The sequence below is a fragment of the Haplochromis burtoni genome, unplaced genomic scaffold (genome assembly GCF_018398535.1).
Source record: "Haplochromis burtoni strain Fernald_Lab_line unplaced genomic scaffold, NCSU_Asbu1 Contig_123, whole genome shotgun sequence".
NCBI lineage: Eukaryota > Metazoa > Chordata > Actinopteri > Cichliformes > Cichlidae > Haplochromis > Haplochromis burtoni.
Window position 1 is genome coordinate 1624081 of NW_024582484.1, and position 17500 is coordinate 1641580.

Here is a 17500-nt window from a genome sequence, read left to right on the forward strand (position 1 = left end):
TCAGTGCCACCGGTCGGAAGTCATTCAGCTCATTGGGCTCATACTTAAATATTAAAGTATTTGACTTTGCACGTGTGTGGAACAGAGAAAATACATTTAAAGATGTATAGTGTACAATCATTGCAGCCAGGGAAAAGAACAGGCCAAATACATCATTAAAAGTCCAAAATTACTCTGACATTACAATGAGTGGAAAAAGACGTCTGACAACAACTGTAGATGCTTTATTCATATGTTTACTCCAAAAATACAGTATTGCTTATGAACAGAAAGACTTTTGAAAAAAGGTCTCAAAGACCTTGTGTGTTTTATCAGTTTCTGAGACAGAAAAGCATCTGGGCTAACATTTAACATGTGAGGGACAGACATATAGTGGAGCTCTGGTGAGGTGTGGCCACATGATTTTAACGGAGTCAGTGGTGTGATCTAGTGATGTGTCGGTTGTGAACGAAACGGCTCTTAGAGCCGACTCTTTGAAGTGAACAACGCGAGCTGACTCCTTATTGGGAACTATGGGGTTTTTCCTTCTCTCGCCCTCTCTCGCCCTTTTTTCCACTTCACTCCGCACGCGAGCCTTGTGCTTGCACTGAGCAGAGGGGGGAGGGGCGATAGTTACACTGGCAGTAGCACAGGAACAGAGCGGGAGGGAGAGAGAGAAAAGAGAGGCAGGGACAACAACATTACAAAGGTATAGTAATCATACACAACTATTTTCAGTTGCAGATGATAAAGGATTCAGAAAGTTTATTCATGCAGCCCCATATGACAGAGAATGTGCATCTTCTTTTTGTTTTCATATTTTCATTTATATTTAATTGTGTTGTGGTTTGCAGTGTTTTGTGTTGTTTCACTTTAAATTTGTTTAAAAGGAAAAAGCTGAAATATTAAATAGTTAAAAGTTGAAAAGTAAATAGTTGTTTTTTGTATTATATAATTAATTTATGGCACGGTGGTTAGCACTGTTGCCGCACAGCAAGAAGGTCCTGAGGTCAATTCCAACATCAGGCCGGGGTCTTTCTGTGTGGAGTTTGCATGTTCTCCCCCCGTGTTTGCGTGGGTTCCCTCCGGGTACTCCGGCTTCCTCCCACCGTCCAAAGACATGCAGCTTGTGGGGATAGGTTCATTGGATAATCCAAATTGCCACTAGGTGTGAATGTGAGTGTGAATGGTTGTTTGTCCCTGTGTGTTAGCCCTGCGACAGACTGGCGACCTGTCCAGGGTGTACCCTGCCTCTCGCCCTATGACAGCTGGGATAGGCTCCAGCGCCCCCCGCGACCCTGAAAAGGATAAGCGGAAGCGAATGGATGGATGGATAATTAATTTATTACATTTTATGTGGAGTGAATGAATAAAAGTATATTTACGGTGGCACCTAGAGACAAAGCCGTACAAACTCCAAAACATGTACAAGACACAACAGAAGTGCTTCAGGGTGCTTTTGTTACCTAGTGGCTACACAAGCCAGGAAGTACCAACGACTGGATTTGGTGTGTGGTAGTAACGGGTAAATTTAGGTGATCTAGGTAGCTCTGTTTTGGAAGTTCAGTTAACTCTAGAAATGTGTTTTGGACTTTGCTTGTGCTTTTATATTTATATATAAACATATATTAAAAAACATGTTTGTTTTTTTTACATTAGTAATTCCTTTTGGGCATCATTTTATATTGTTGTTGATAATAAATTAATTAAAGCAACAAAACAACCTGAAGAGCCGGTTGGGAGCCGAAAGAGCCGGTTCCCTAAAAAAAGCCGGAATTCCCATCACTAGTGCGATCCAAAGGCAACAACGGGCCAAACTTTTATTGGCTTCAGGATTATGACATTTTAACAACTGTTACTATTGTTTACTTTGTATTTATTTTAACAATTCCATATAGTTTCGTGTGTTCTTCACGTTCGTGCTGTGTTTTCATTGCTTATATTATAAATATTTCTTTTCAAACTGAATTAAAAAAACATAATTAGTAAAAAAGAAGTTAGTGTGTGATATTACCGGTCAGGCGCTCTGCGGGCAGCTAAACCCGCTGTGTGTGTGACGTGTAGGACCTCCTCCTCCAACACACAAGCAGCAGTAATGGCGGACTACGACAACTACGATGAACGGGACCGGGCCTACGGCAGCTTCGGCGGCGGCCGAGGGTGAGTTTCCGCCGTGCACGGCAGCTTTGTTGTGTCCCCGAAGAGCAAACTCGACCGGACCGTCGCCGTGTTTCCCGCTGCTGTCCGCCCCGAGTCAGGGGAGCAGGCTGTGTAGGCCCCGAAGCTCGACACGCCCCGCGGTTACTGAACAGGCCGAGCAGGCATGAGGGTATCCCGGAGATATCAGCCGGGAAACACCGCGGTCTCGTAGCTGACATGCTAACAGTTAGCAAGCGGCTAGCTAGATGTAGACAGTAAGAACAGGCTCTCCAGTGTGGCGTGGATCGTCCCGCAGCTTGGCGGTACAGATACCCACTCAGCGCGTGTGGCTTTGAGGCGGTGGAGGCGAGTGGTGGGGAAGGAGGCCGCAGCAGGTTTAGGTGGAGGCGGTGGCGGAGCTGCAGGCTGCCCGCATGGCTGCATCATGTGTCCCCTGCTGCACATCCATCCACGTCGCAGTCAGAGCTGAGGGTGGGAGTCGGTTAGAGCCGGTAGGTGCGCTTACCGTCAGGTTAGCGGCTGTTTTACGCTCTGTGGCACTGCGTGTTGTTATCTGATTGCTGATAAACGATTTTTAAAAAAGTGATTTTTTTTCCTGGAGGGAGGGGGCTTCAGGATGTCTGCAGCACACAAAGCTTTAACATCAGTACAGGCAGGAGTCACCTGTGAGAAGATCGGACTGATGTTCTCTCCTTTATCACAGACTTAGTGAACGAATTAATAGAAAACAGGGTTTTTTTTGCCGAAAGTTTGCTGAGATTAATTTTTGGTCGATTAATTGTTTCAGCAATTAATCTTTATTTCTGTTTCTTCGGGAGCACCAAACCAAATTTTAATCAAAGTTTAGAGAATGATGAAGAGTTAAAGGGCTGCTTTTCTTCATCAGTTGTTCTGTCAGGAGCTGAATCTGATGAGAGGGGATAAACGTTGGGGCTGAACATATATTTTAGGAGTGGAGGGAATTCCCCTCATTGCATGCTTCCATTGGAGCAGGGTGGGCTGTAGAGTTTGAAGGAGTCTGGGCTGATTGAGTGGCTGAGCCCTGCAAAGACAATACATAAAACAGAAACCAGACTAAACTGTGTGAAGGTAATGTCTGGTAAATCAAACTGTGCTAACTTCTGCTTGAGCATCTTCTTAGAGCACTGAGATCCATGTCGGCACATGTTGAAGCCTGTCTGTGTTTGAAACAGTGGGGGGCGCTGTAGTCCTGCAGGGAGGGAGCAGAGCTCCAGATGTTGTCTTGATTGTTCTTCTAGTCACTCTGCACCGCTGTCCTGAACGTTATTGGACCTCTGTTTGTGGGGATTTCTTGCAATATAAGTGAAAAATTTATGTATAACTCTTTTTAAGATGATCTCCTGATGGCTCCAAAATGAGGCAGAGCAGACTGTGATTGCATGAAGCTTTGTTTGAGGGTGCTAGACGGCTGATTTCAGATCTGAATCCAGACTGTTGCTTCAAGAGTTTAGCAGCTGGCTCCATGTCAGTAGGTCAGAATTTTACTGGTTCGTAAAGAAGCTCAACATAATCTATAAGAACCAAACATCTATTAATAGATTTGTTGTTTATAATAAGTCTGTGTCTGTGAAAACGAGTCCCAGTTTCCCAGATATCCCATTTATTTTAAAGCCAAAGCTAGTAGAAGCTGTGGAGTTCTGCATGCGACTGGCATTCCTGCTACAGGGAGATGCTGCTGCTGGCAGCCTGTAACAAAGCCTCCAACAAGTCAGTTAAAGCTTCATCAGTTTCTCTGCTGTTACTGTGTTTAAGAAGAAAAGGTGGTGTGTGGGAGCAGCACAAATTTTTGCTTCAGTTTAAACGACTCCTGCAGGCAGTTTGAGGTAACACTTTTGACTTGTGAATGTGGAAACACTGTGAGAAAACTGCTCCTCAGTGAGGGTCTGTTTCAGCTTCACAGGGGAACCCTGTCTGAAATCCTTTATTACTGGCCAAAGGTCGTCAGGTCATCGCTCATGTTGAGGGATTTTTGTGGTGGCTGCATAGTATAAAGTGTTGCAGCACTCAGTTTGAAGTTGCTGTGTTAGGACGAGTGCTGGAGGCTGAGAGTGGGCCTGTGGGGGTGGGCGGTCCATCTATGGTCAGGCCAAACAGTCTGAGAAAGCCTCAGTTTGATCAAACCACAACACAGTGCCGGTACTTTTCCTTTGCCAGCATGTTTTATATGCAACACCTGATTTTAGCTGCGCGTTTGTATCATAGCAACAACAACCGGTCAGCGATGGATGCAAATCAACTCCAAATAGCAGCGAGCAGGAGCCAAGCTGGCTGACTTTGTTCATGTAGAGCAGGCTGACGCGCTGCTCAGCTCCTACATTTTAACCCCAAGCTGCATGGCCGAAGCTCCTCTGGCTGTGTTCCTGCTTCATCAGACCTCCATCAGTGATCCAGGAGCAGGTGGAGCAGCACACAGCAGAGCGATAACCAAGTGGCTCAGAGTTTTGAGTCCGGTTTGTAGTTTATAATTGTTTCAAAGTTTGAGCAGCTACAGAGGGTTAAACCAGCTGCTCTGAAACGCAGATCTACACTGACGGGTGCACGGCAGCATGTCAAGCAGATGGAAAAAACGTCTTTTTACCTGATAAGAACAACAGGACACAGATTTACTGGCATCGTAAACACACCACTCCCAACCTTCAAAGCGTCATAAATTCCAATTATGATTATTTATTTATTTTTGTTGTTCAGTTGGTGGAAATCTGCAGATTTACTCGTTATAATGATAAGTTAGAGCAATAATTCCTATAAATGGATATAAAACTAGAGATGTGCACTTACGTATCACACATTCAACATCTCCCAGACCGCTGTTTGCTTCCATTAACGGGTTTGCAGAAATCACAAAAACCGCTCCAGACGCACGATTTGTGATCTGATCAGCTGTTCTTTGCACTTCCTACGTTGGAGCATACGTCATAACCTTGTGAGCATCAACTATTGTGTGGTTTCAGTGTGCCTTTAGCTGTGAAAACAGGAAGTGATGTCATTTTTGCAGGAACTGTAGTTTTTTTCCTCCTCCAAAGCCTGTCAAAGCTGGAATACTGGAAACGGTTTATTTTGATGCTTTGTTTGTCATTTTGCTCCAGTTTATAAAAATGAGTCTCACAAATGAAATTCTGAAGACTCAAAATACATTTCCTGTGGTTGGAAACTATTGTGTGCAACTTTTCTTTCTTACAATTTTGATATTTCTTATTGGCTTATTCCGCTTATTAAATAATGTATGTAATTACTGTGGCCATTTTACAGACAAATTATTAAAGTTTGACATATAAGGGTTGTACTGATGCATAGCAACTTGAAATGTTTAAAAAAACTCATGTAAAATGTAAAGTTTAGCTCTGGCAGATTGTGAGATTATTTCTGATCGTTCATCAAACTACAGCATTTGGATATCAGCTGATGGTTTTTCCTTTCAGACAGATTTCCAACATTCGTTATGTGTAGTAATTTATTTACTTGTTTGTCTCTTTTTTTAAAATCTTCATTTATTGATCATTTTCATTAATAAGATCGACAGAGAGCCAGTATCGTCCAACAGCATCGTCTGATTGGTCAGGCTCTCATTCCGTTTCACAAAACGGCCGTGAACGAGCGACCGAGCTCATAAAGTCATTGGGAACGCATCACGGGGCCGATTGCAGCTTTTAGGTCTTTCTGTCCCCGCCATTTCCTGTTTAGACTCCAAAGCGAGCACTCCCAGTTTGGAAGACCAGTGAGCTTAATGTGTGGAGAGTTGTTGTCTTTAACTCTGGTCCAGTCTGACCTCTACATCCCACAATCCTCTTTACTTGTGTCCCTGTCTGACGATCCTCTGTCCCCCCTCCCATCAGGCCCCGTGGCGGCAGCGGTTCCGGAGGCCCCAGGAAGCAGAAGGAGCTGCCGACAGAGCCTCCGTTCACGGCGTACGTGGGAAACCTGCCGTTCAACACGGTGCAGGGAGACATCGACATCATCTTCAAAGAGCTCAACATCCGCAGCGTCCGATTGGTCAGAGACAAAGAGACAGACAAGTTCAAAGGTTCGGAGGGGGTGTGGGTGTCGGGGATGATGAAGTTTGCCTCGGGTGAAACTTCCTGTCTGACTGTTTGCGTCTCTTTCAGGTTTTTGTTATGTTGAATTTGACGATTTGGAATCTCTAAAAGAAGCTTTGACATACGACGGCGCCGTGAGTATCTGATTTAATAAACCCGACGTTTTCTGGTTCTGCCACGCTGCTGTCTTGTCTGACAGGAACTCTGACCTGCAGTTATTAGGTGAAAGGTCACTGAGGGTGGACATCGCAGAGGGACGAAGACAAGAACGAGGAGCGGGCGGCTTTGGCTTCAGGAAAGACGACGGCAGAGGTACGAGCAGAGAAGAAGAGTGCTAACGTGGTAGGAAGGTTTCCAGGCTGGAGTTAGATCCCAGAGAAAATCAGGCGTGCGTTTCGAAACGGGAAAGCTCTGAGGTGCTCCTCAGTGACCTGGAGCAAAAGACGGCTAAAATAGTTTTCACCAAATTCTTTACCAAAACATTTTTCTGCAGCTGAGTTGCCCATAAATCATCAGTGTTCTGCTAGTCTGTGCTGATTGGTCAGTTAAGGACGCAGGACAGGGCATCCCCGCTCAACGGCGCCCGTACCCAAACGATAGCTCCAGCAGACGTTAGTAGAAGCTTCAAGTGTTTGTTGGCGCTTTATGAATAAAGTTGAACATTTTAACCAATGGGAGGCGGGGCCTGCTCGCGACACGCCCCAAACTGTAATGTATCAGGGAGGTCACGTGGTGCTGGGACCTCCCTGATACAAGAAGACCTCCTGGCTCCTGTTCCTAACCATGTTTCCTTGATCAAGGCCAAGAAAAGGTGATTAGGATAAGTGATGAGGGCTTAGGAAAAGAGGGGAGAGGTCCTGACACGTGCTGGAGGCGGGCGCCGGTTGAATCTGATTCAGATTTAAGTCCAGCCTTCAAGGAAACGCAGACGAAGCATGTTTGATGTTGCCCTGTGACTCTGAGGAGGACTCTTCATCTTTCATGCTTCATTTCTTCATCCTCACCTCCACAGACACCTCCCCTTTTCCTTTCACCTCCCTGCTGTTCGTAGTCACCTGCAGGTAGGTGGAGGCCACCTGACGTCTCCTCCTGCTGACCTTTCACCTTCTTCAGTGTTCAGAGCGCTGCTGCTTCTCTCTAACTCCGATTGGCTCATGGACCACTAACAAGCTTCGCCTCTCTAGTGTAGCCCCTCCCAGCAGGAGGTGCTGCCACCTCCTCTGTTTTCTTTCCTCCTCCCCCTCCCCCCTCAGTGTTAAACTGCCCCGTGTCCTCTGCAGGACGAGGAGGCTCTCGAGGCGCTCCCAGAGGAGGAGGAGGAGGAGGACGCGACTCCCGTGAGGACTTCGACCAGCCAGGAGGAGGTGCGGTCAAAGAGTTCAGCAGCTCAGGTTGGACAGCATCGCGTTCCAGCGGCCAATCAGGGCACTGCCAGCTGGGTTCTAGCCAATGGGACGGCAGGAAAATTTCCTCGGCCTCCAAACTTTTTTAAAGCAGTAAAACTAATCGAAGTAATATTTAGACGGCAGACGTGCACTGCTCTCTGTTTACATATATGATGTGAGGCCATATTCTGATTATTGTTCTGGTGGTGAGGCATGATTGACCAGCAAGGGAGACTAACGTTAGAGGCTAACACACCAAACAGGAAGTGGTAACTAGTGTCTGGCTCCGCCTCCTGAAGCTGCTGGACACACCCTGTTTTTCCCCCATCATGCCCTTCACCTCAACCATCTCATATTCATTTCCAGGTCTGGACTCTTTCAGGGCGCCTGTGGCCGTCTATCTGAACACTCACCTGTGTGCGCGTCTGTCTGCTCACCTGTCTTTCTGCAGGTTTTAGAGATGATGACTACATGGGGGGGCGGAGTCGAGGCGGTGGCAGTCGCCCTAGTGACAGAAGGGGTGGAGGTGCAGGGATGGGTCGCTACAGAGACGGACCCCCACGCGGAGGAACGACAGACTTCAGGGAACCGTCTGAAGGTGACATGACTTCCTGCTTTGTTTTTTTTTCAGCAACGCTCTGACACAGGTGGATTAGGTTTGGTAAAATATGGCAGCGCTGTATCAGCAGTGACTGTGACACAGATAATACATAGAAAACAATTAGCCGGGTGCTAACAGGTGTGTACGTCTTAGGACCCGCCTGTCGCACAAATCCAGGAAGAGGAAGGATAGCAGAGAGAGTAGGAAGGGTCATCGCAGTATCAGAATCCTGAGCGGATGATCATCCAATTAGCCAGTGAGGCATACACCTGACACGCTGAGCTGAGAACACAGCAGCGTGACATCAGCACAGCATGTGCACATACCTGTGTTTCTAGAGGCTCCCCCTGGTGGCCTGCTTTGCTTCCTCCTGGTGTCCCACACAGGGGTTAGAAAGAAGAGTGTTTCCTGCTTGTTATAGAAATGCTTCTCTGGAAAAAAGCCCCCAGTTGAGATTTGTCCTAACTGGAAGTAAAATGTCTGTTGATTTAAAAACAGGAAGTTCCCCCGGCGTGCACTGACTGTCTGTTGTTATGTGTCTGTTGCAGAGGAGCGTGCACAGCGGCCTCGGCTGCAGCTGAAGCCTCGGACCGTCTCTGAGCCGCTCAACCAGGTCGCCAACCCCAACTCCGCCATCTTTGGCGGAGCGAAGCCGCGAGAGGAGGTGATATCAAAAGAAAAACCATAAGAGACTGAAGGCCGCACGGCCGTAGGGAGGGAGGGAGGGGGGCGGGGGAGAGGGAGGTTAGGGGGGCGAGAGCGAACTTTAACCAAGAAACGCCAAACGGGGTGATTTAGACGCCACAGTTAGTCCTTCCTGACAGACGGCCAGCTAGCGAGCGAGCGGACGCTGCCCTCCTCCTCTTCTTCTTCTTCTTCCTGTTTGAGTTCAGTTTGAGCAGAATATTTATTCTTAGTGGGAATAAAGACGAATCGCACTCTGACACTCTGATCAGTAATAAACCTGTAAACACAACACGGCGAGCAGCTCGTCAATGCATGTTCTGTCTTTGGGTTTCTCTGCCCCGCCCCCTCACCGCCACCTCCGCTTTCTGTGATGTCATACCTGCTTTGTCCTGTAGCCCCGCCCCATCCTCTTCTGGGTCAACGGTTGCCCACATTTACTCCAACAGAAAGAAGCTCGGAGGTTAAACCTGTAAAGTCTTTTAGTGTTTCTTTTTTGTATTTTATAGTTGTTGAACTACAGCCCTGCCCCCTCACTCTGATTGGTTGAAAATGTCCCCCACTTTAGTTGTTTTGTTGTTTTAATCTTTGGTGTCTTTTGTTGATTTGGTTAGCGTTACAGCAGCTTGTCGTCCTGGGTGGGTGGGGTTTAATGCCTGGCTCTCAGCAAGCTCCGCCCACTCAGGTGTCCACAGCAGACCCAGTTGATGAAATAAGTAAACTGCTAAAAAGCTTTAGACTTCTGTTCCCATGATGCTCTGCTAGCACAGACAGGTGCTGCATTCACTGTCTGCAGAATTTTACATGAAAAATCAAAAAACGGTGCATTCAGGTGCAGGAGACAGCTCCTCGGGAATCATTAAATCCTACTAGTTTTCCTGATTTATGACTGTGGAAGAACAGACCCTGAATGCAGCACAGTTTGAAAAGGCTCTGATTGGCTGTGTTCTGTCGGGTTTGCAGCGATGTGGCAGTGTCCTGTCCAATCAGCTTTAACAATGCCTCCCACACTGAACACACAGAAGGGAATCTTTTCTGATTGGTCTGTTGATCCACACTGAAAACTTTTATATATATTTTTTAATTTAATTGTATCTATTTTTTTTTTCTTCTTTTTTTTCTTTTAGCTCTTCCCATTTGATTTTTAACTTTTCCTGAAACATTAGCTCTGAGTCACCGTTCGCCTTATTATGAGTTGAATGATTATGAACTGTTCTCTCAGGAACTGCTTCATATTTTTGTAGGAAAAAAAAATCTACCAGCTTTTATTTAATGTTGGTGAAAATGTTAAGGAAATGTTGTAAGAGAAGTTTGACCACCAACAGCAGAAATAAGTGAAGACATTGAGCCCGGTCTCTATTGATTCTGTCTCCGTTTGTTTGGTTTACAGGTTTTTACAGGCTCACTGAGACTAAATGTGTAGGCGTATTCTCAAACTTCATAAACTATCCGGTTGTTCAGTCTGACGTCACTAGCCGTGTCTGGGCCTAAACTCCGCTGCAGGTCCATATATCAAACGATCACTATGGCATTACTGAGAGTTAAAAACTGTCTAAAGTCTTTCATCTTTAATAAAATGATCAGCGTTCTGCTCTACCAGGTGTAACAATTGAGTTTAACATCCAGGCATCCATGAAAACGGAATTTATGACATTTAACGGAGTTAGAAGTTAGCAGGGAGTTAGCTCGCTAGCTTCTATCTAAATACAATATAGCATGTCCTGACTGCGGGGTTTTGGAAACAAATTCAAACGTACAGCTCTGCTATCACTTCCAGCATAAATGAAGACAGAAACTAAACAGCAGTGACGTTTGTAGGGTTACTGAAGTTGGGCTAGCTGGTATATAATGATGTGCTACGTGACCGCTAGCGACACAGCTATGTTAGCATAATATAAACAAGCTAACTTTTTTTCCACTCGATAAAAGTTAACGTGAGTGTTCTCGGTGGTCAGGAACAAATGTAATCGCATGGCAGGATGCTGTAAAAGGACCAAACTTCAGCCAGGAGAACAACTGAGATAATCCATCCACAATACGAGGTTAGTCATTCATATACTGCTGCATGGGCTGGGCTGTAGTTACATCCTAAGGTTTTAAAAACTGAGCTTAAATAAATGATTAGCGATAATAAAAGCCGAGGGAGGTCAACAGGGATCACTGACTGTTTTAGGAGCTTTTTGAGATCAAATAAAAGAAAATACAAAACATTAAACATGTTAACAACACAAAAGCCATATTAAACGCAGACTACTTTAGGCCCGGAAGTAGGATTCGTCACGTCATCACTGAACAACCGGATATGTGCAGAACTGTTACTGCTTTAATGTCGTCAGGCGGTCCCATGTGCTCTGAAGTTTCCTGTTCAGGCCCACCACCCTCCAAAATCTGTGAGAAGCTCAGTTAGTCTCTGTACTTTGTAAAAGATGATGGCAGCGCTGTCGTACTCGCACTGAGCGAGGTTAAATCACTGACGGCAGCTAAAGCAGTGAAAATGTTCTGGACTGAACGGTCCCTTGAATCCAGGGAGACGATTTTCATTCATAAAAATCAGGGAGGACAAAATAAGTTCAAAGTGTTTTTCTTAACTTTTATTTTTCCCTTCCTTTGCTCCCCTTTTTCATCTCTTCCTTCTTTTTTTCTCCTTCCATCTGTCTTTGATTACAGCACTGAGTCATTTAAAGCCGCCACCACAGATCCCAACCAGACGGTGGCGCTAGCACGCCGCATTGCCGACAGAACAGAAGAAACCGAAAGCTTTTTTTTTTTTTTTTTTCCTTTTTTTTTGTGCTGTTTGGTGGTTTCAGTGTGGGTCAGACGCCAGCGTCCACCGATAAATTGTTGTAAAGTTGATTGTGTACAATAAAGATGGGGCTTTGGTCTGGAACCTGTAACTTCTGTGTGTTTCTCTGTGGCCCGACAGGAAACTGGCTGTAAACCCGGCCCAGGTGAAAGCTTTCAGGTGTGGGTCTGCGTCGCTTTGACATCATGTGTTTTTTTTGTTTGTTTTTTTTCTTGGAGGTAAAATGCAGAAACGTTTCTGAATAAACAACTGTTAGAACTTTCCTTTCCTTGAGTTTATCGCAATAAAACTGTCTTCATCTTTGTCCTCATACCAACCCGAATGTGTTTAATTTCAGGGTGGGGGAGGCGGGGCATTGATTCCTCATTACATTTTTATTTTTCTTCCAAATGAAAGAAGAATAAAGAATAAAGCTGGTTCTGTTCTGCCTCTGTATGTCTGTGTCGCTCCGACGAGCAGCTCCTGCTGCGGTGACCGGCGTTAATGTTAAACATCACCACAGTCTACAACTTCATCAGGTACACCTCTCCAGCAGCTGGTTGGAGCTCCTTCAGTCGTTGCTCAGAGGTGACATCATCACACACCTGCTGGAGGTGGTTCCGGAGACGCTGCAGGACCTTGCTGAGGGTCTTGGTGGATGTGGGAGGGCTCTTAGAAAGTTTGTTCAACATCTAAAGCAGTTTCACTCATTTCTAAAGGTATCCTGACTTCAGCTGTTTCATTTACAGTCTGGTCACGTGGGACAAACTGAACTCGCTGGACAGGCTTAGAAAGCCGGAAGGTCTCGGTACTATAACTGGACGTCAGCATGAAGTGGCAGGTTGGCTCTGAGAGTAAAGGGTTTGTTCCGGGAGCTCAGGGGCCTCGCTGAGCCAGCAGCGCTCCTATTTCTGTTCATGTCCGCCAGATTGAAGACCGGGACCAATATTGGAACCGCTGACATCAGTGAGGGGCTACTGCAAGGAACTCACCGATGTTGGTCCACAGGTTCTGATCAGTCGGGCTTCAGCTTCCACTACATTAATAACCGGTTCTCTCCCAAACCCAGCAGCAGGCTGCTGAGAAACAGCCTTCAGCTCAATTTAATTTATGCATGCATGCAGCACCAAACCACAGCTACAGTTGCCTCTGGGCCCTTTATAAAGTAAAGACTACAACAGTACAGAGAATCCCCAACGATCTCACGACTTGAGTAAGCACTTGGCAACAGCGGTAAGGAAAAACCCGTTTGAATCAGAAGTTAAACGTGCAGGTAAAAAGAAGGGGAGCACGCTTTCTCATACATGATGTATGTATCTGTAACCAGGCAGAATAAACTCCATCACTCATTAAACCGGTGGTTCAGTTCTGACCTGTAACATGTATTTTGCTGTTGTGGGGTAAAGGGGCGGGGCTGAGAAAATACAGGTGCTTTAAATGAGTTTCTCCAGGTTTCATTCACCTGTGTGTCTACTGTCCATTCAGTTTGAGTTTGACATCTACTCCTTTTTGTGGTAGATGTGTGTATTTTATGACACTCACACCATCCTAAACGCATTTGGAATTATTTCCTTTAAACTCAGTAATCCAGTCAAACTGAGCGCCACCCGTGGGCGGGGCCTGTTAGCACAGGTAATCATCCAAGTCTGAGGGTAATCGATCAGGTTACACTTAAATAAAGTTCTCGAAAAAATAAAAGTTCAAAAACGGTTTCTGCTATTATAAATAAGTCAAAGTTGAAATTCACTTAAGTACAAATGCTGGCGTCCTCCGGTGTGTGCGTGCGTGTGCGCGCGTGCGTCCGAAGTCTTCCTGGTTGGCTGTGTTGTTGTCTCAGCCCTCGCAGTGTCTCTGTGCTCCTGTTATTCCTTCACTTCCTCCTTCAGGTCGTCGTCATGTTGTTTAACTAACTAGCAGCTGCTGGTTAGTGTTTCTTAACTACCATCAACTTGTCCGGGAGTTAGCTATCTGCTAGCTCTAGCAACCCTGTCATCAACAGGTAAGACGCCTCATTACGTCGGTAACCGACCCGGCTATTTGTCAGTTAACCCGTAAAGTGAGACAGTTAACCCGGTCTAAGTGTCCGAGCTACTGTCTTCTGTCCTGCTCTGAGTTTCTTTGAGTCTTTGCTCTTTTCAAACTTCTCTAACCAGCCTAGCGTTAGCATAGTTTTTAGCCTCCTAGCAGCAGAGGGTACTTCCCGGACTTAACATGCCGGATTCCGTTAACAAACCGTCGGATTTAAAGTCCCGTGAGTTACCGGTAAGTGTATAATCATCTCTGAACAAAGTAATTCGGACTTCACGCCACTTATATGGAGACGTTTTCTCATTCGGCTCTCAGTTATAATTAAACAATGCTCATTTAAATGACACGCCAACTTGAATACCGATGAAGTTTAGTCGGAGTCAAGTTGTGTGCCGTGTTGATGATTTATTAAATACGAATCTCGAAACTTTATGAAACATAAAGCCGAATTCATCAGAACATTATAGCGGGAATATTTCAACACTTTTTCCACAGTGGTTTTTTAACGTCGGCGACAAACGCGACACAAACGTCCATTTTTCTCACGGAATTCGGCTAACTGTCACCTGTGTGCAAAACGAAGTTGTTTTGGCCATTTACAGTGTTTATTTCACGACAACAACAAACCTGTAGCGTAAAATACTGAACAGACTTTAATATCAGAAGTTCCAGTAAAATGTGGTCACGTGTCTTTGGATAAAGCGAGATTAAAGCTGTTTGTTATGGAGACAAATATGAGTCATGTTTGTAAAGTAAGAATCCAGTTCTGTGAAACGTGAAGCAGAGTTGATGAGAACAAGAACAGCGAGCAGTTTTTAGTATACAACCTTATTATCGAGCGCTACGCGAAAGAAACATCAGTTTTTCTTATGGAGTCTGGCAAATGGGGAAATTGTTGAAATGACCAGAAACAATCAGTGATTAAAGATAAGGTGACGAAAGCTGTGGAGGGTTGATGAGGGCAGCACTGACAGGTTCAGCTGCTTTATAAAAGCGACTGTTTACAATTTAGGTGAAATTTTAATTTTTCTTTTTGTTTCCAGACGTGACTTTGTGGTTTCACTTCAGTTTTTACTGTTTAAAGTGTTTACTTTCATTTTAGTTCTTCTTTGTCACGTGAAACTTTAAAAATCAAAGTTTTCAAATATTTCACATGATATAGAAGAACTGCCTGAGCAGCAAGCATCTAATCTGAAGTTAGCGTTCAATAACATGCTGAGAATGCAGAGAGAGATCATTGAGTTGGTGAGCTGTGTTGAACTTAGTCACAGCGACTGTCTTAATACCTATTGGATCACCATGGTAACTGATGCTGAGCACAAACTGGACTGGAGCCGGCGAGGTTCGGTGTAACATGCTCAGGTGGGCTGTGGCATTCAAAGCTCGCCCTCGCCGTCACGCCACCATCAGCCTGATATAGGCAGGATCCACGCTTTCATGCTGTTAGACTGGGGCAGCAGAAACTGAGCTTCAGACCAGGCAGCATTTTTCCATCTTCTATTGTCGTTTGGCGGTTTCAGTTTGTTGTTCACAGCTGGCAGGTGTGGCACCTGAGGGTCAGCATACTGGGGTTGGTCATTTGAGTTCCTGTTGCCTCGCTCTCAGCTTGAAGCAGACTGTCTATTGTCTCCCAGAGAGCTGCCTCTCACGGGACCTTTTCTCACATTCTCGGTAAACTCAGAGATGGCAGTGTGGGAAACTCCCAGCACTGCAGCAGTTTCTGAAACACTCTGATCCATGTGTCTAAATGCACGGAGCTCCTGTCGTGTGATTGGCTGATAAGATACTTGTGTTGAGGAGCGGTTGAAGAGGTGTACGAGCGGCCGTGTATGTTTCGGTACGAGCTCAGTCTGGTCAATCATTTTTGTCTTCCACGCGTCACACTTCATCATTTTATCATCTTTATTGATCTCCGTCCCGCTAACACTGTATGTGATTTGAGTAGTGGCGCTTCATCACTGCTCTCGTGTGAGCATGCTCAGAGCCAGAGTGTTTTAACAGGGAAGTTTGATAGCTCCATCGTGATGCGTGCTCTGCAGTTTTCCGTTTTGTCCGTCCAGCGAACAGAGAAGAAGAGAAAACCTGGAAAAGTCGGAGCTGCTCTGTGACACAGACCTGCAACAAGCTACTGATCCTTAGTCAGGATCGTTGTGTGTTTGCATACACACCACACCGCTGTTTGTGTCCCACTGCAGAAGGAAAATGTTCATATAATCGAGCCGAAAAGAGCAAATGAAGCCAAACTGGTTTAAATTAAAGGCTTTTATTGTGAAGGACTCAGAGGAACGTGTTTTTAACTCCATAAACCCGTGTCTTTCTGTGTGTGCGCGTGTGTGTGTCAGCCATGTTTGCGTCCTGCTGTAACTGGCTCTGTATGGACACAGCCAATGCGGATCAGCCCACTCGAAGCGACAGACGTCATCAGTCCTACACCAACTCGGCCTTCACCAGCCAGCCGTCTCCTCCACCTGAACACACCTGTAAGGCCTGCGGGGGGCGGCTCGACACACCTGCCACAAAAGTAAGTGAGTGATTGTTCCAGCCCTGAGCCTGCAGCTGCAGCGAGCTCCTGTCTGTGGACATTGTCCACAGGGAGGGGGGGTCGTCACACTTGTGCTCAAAGGGCTGTTGGAGGTTAAAGTTCTGGATCACGTTGGTAGCCGGTTGGTAGGACCACCTAAAGCAGGGGTGGGCAACTCCAGGCCTCGAGGGCCGGTGTCCCTGCAGGTTTTAGATGCGTCCTTGATCTATCACAGGTGATTCAAATGGTTAAAGTAAATGGTAAATGGCCTGCATTTGTATAGCGCTTTTCTAGTCCCTAAGGACCCCAAAGCGCTTTACACTACATTCAGTCATCCACCCATTCGCACACACATTCACACACTGGTGATGGCAGCTACATTGTAGCCACAGCTGCCCTGGGGCGCACTGACAGAGGCGAGGCTGCCGGACACTGGCGCCACCGGGCCCTCTGACCACCACCAGTAGGCAAACACGGGGTTAGTATCTTGCCCAAGGATATTTGGCATGCAGCCAGGAGGCAGCCTGGGATCGAACCACCGACCTTCTGATTAGTGGCTGACCTGCTCTGCCACCTGAGCTACAGCCACCCTAAAGGACCTCCTCAACATGTCCTGTAGTTCTCCATTCAGGTGTGCTGACCCAGGGTCAGATCTAACACCTGCAGGACACCGGCCCTCGAGGCCTGGAGTTGGACACCCCTGACCTAAAGGCTCCATATAAGTGATTATTACATCAAATACACTTTCTTCATCGCAGACGTTGGGAGGTTCCTGTTTGAGGAGCCAAAACATTAAACACAGATCCCTTAAATGAGGTGAAATAGTTCATAAAATAGAAACGGTGCAGATGCTCGGCTCTTTGTTTTCATCCACTCAACTCCCCGCCCCGCCTCCGTCAGGTTATTCAGCTGTGGCGCTTTCAGAAGGTTCAGCGCGTTTACTTCCTTCCTTATGGGCCGGGACTCGATGGAGAACGCCAAAAAACGAAGCCGTCGAGCGAACTTTGCTGGTGGACGGTGCATGGGCAACCTCATGTAGGGACGCGGTGTTGGAATAATTTACAGGTTTAGGAGTTCATCCCAGGAACAGAGCAGGATGCACAACTCTGGCTCGGTGCAGTAAGTCGAAGCAGCCAATCGGCAGCTTATCTGTAATGTAGTAAATGAAGGAAAAGCTCCGGGACGCTGAAAGTGGCGGCTCACTTCCTTTGTTTTGCTTTGTGGTTGGTGGAAAACCCAGAGCAGAGATTTGCTGAAGCGACCAGGAAACAACCAGCAGCTGATTAAAACACCAGAGCGGACTTT

At 46.2% G+C, this 17500-nt stretch overlaps 2 protein-coding genes across 6 annotated transcripts in view; both read left to right on the top strand.

The window, feature by feature from the left end:
• Nucleotides 1-2006: 2006 nt before the first annotated feature.
• Nucleotides 2007-11638, top strand: eif4h (eukaryotic translation initiation factor 4h). Of its 3 annotated transcripts, none has more exons than XM_005929409.3 (8): nucleotides 2007-2139; nucleotides 5994-6181; nucleotides 6264-6328; nucleotides 6410-6506; nucleotides 7475-7585; nucleotides 8031-8177; nucleotides 8729-8844; nucleotides 11532-11638. In XM_005929409.3, exons 1-8 carry the CDS (start codon nucleotides 2075-2077, stop codon nucleotides 11535-11537), a joined length of 795 nt encoding a protein of 264 aa, XP_005929471.1. In that variant the 5' UTR covers nucleotides 2007-2074; the 3' UTR covers nucleotides 11538-11638. The 3 variants fall into 3 exon arrangements, with proteins under 3 accessions (XP_005929471.1, XP_005929472.1, XP_005929473.1); XM_005929410.3 differs by having other exon boundaries at nucleotides 7475-7558; XM_005929411.3 differs by lacking the exon at nucleotides 7475-7585.
• A 467-nt stretch (nucleotides 11639-12105) lies between these two features.
• rffl (ring finger and FYVE-like domain containing E3 ubiquitin protein ligase) overlaps nucleotides 12106-17500 on the top strand; it is a 19590-nt gene continuing 14195 nt past the window's right edge. Inside the window, exons 1-2 of one of the 3 annotated variants that reach the window (XM_042223944.1) lie at nucleotides 12106-12879; nucleotides 16017-16195. In XM_042223944.1, the coding sequence (XP_042079878.1) occupies nucleotides 16019-16195 (177 nt within the window). In that variant the 5' untranslated portion in view covers nucleotides 12106-12879; nucleotides 16017-16018. The other 2 variants (XM_005929408.3, XM_014335872.2) reach the window with 2 other exon arrangements.

Bases quoted from the DNA above. Each gene is read 5' to 3' on its own strand.
- eif4h (XM_005929409.3), top strand. From the start codon at position 2,075: ATGGCGGACTACGACAACTACGATGAACGGGACCGGGCCTACGGCAGC. The intron at 6,329-6,409 runs GTGAGTATCTGA...TCTGACCTGCAG, and splicing joins CTTTGACATACGACGGCGCC to TTATTAGGTGAAAGGTCACT. The intron at 8,178-8,728 runs GTGACATGACTT...TGTCTGTTGCAG, and splicing joins CTTCAGGGAACCGTCTGAAG to AGGAGCGTGCACAGCGGCCT.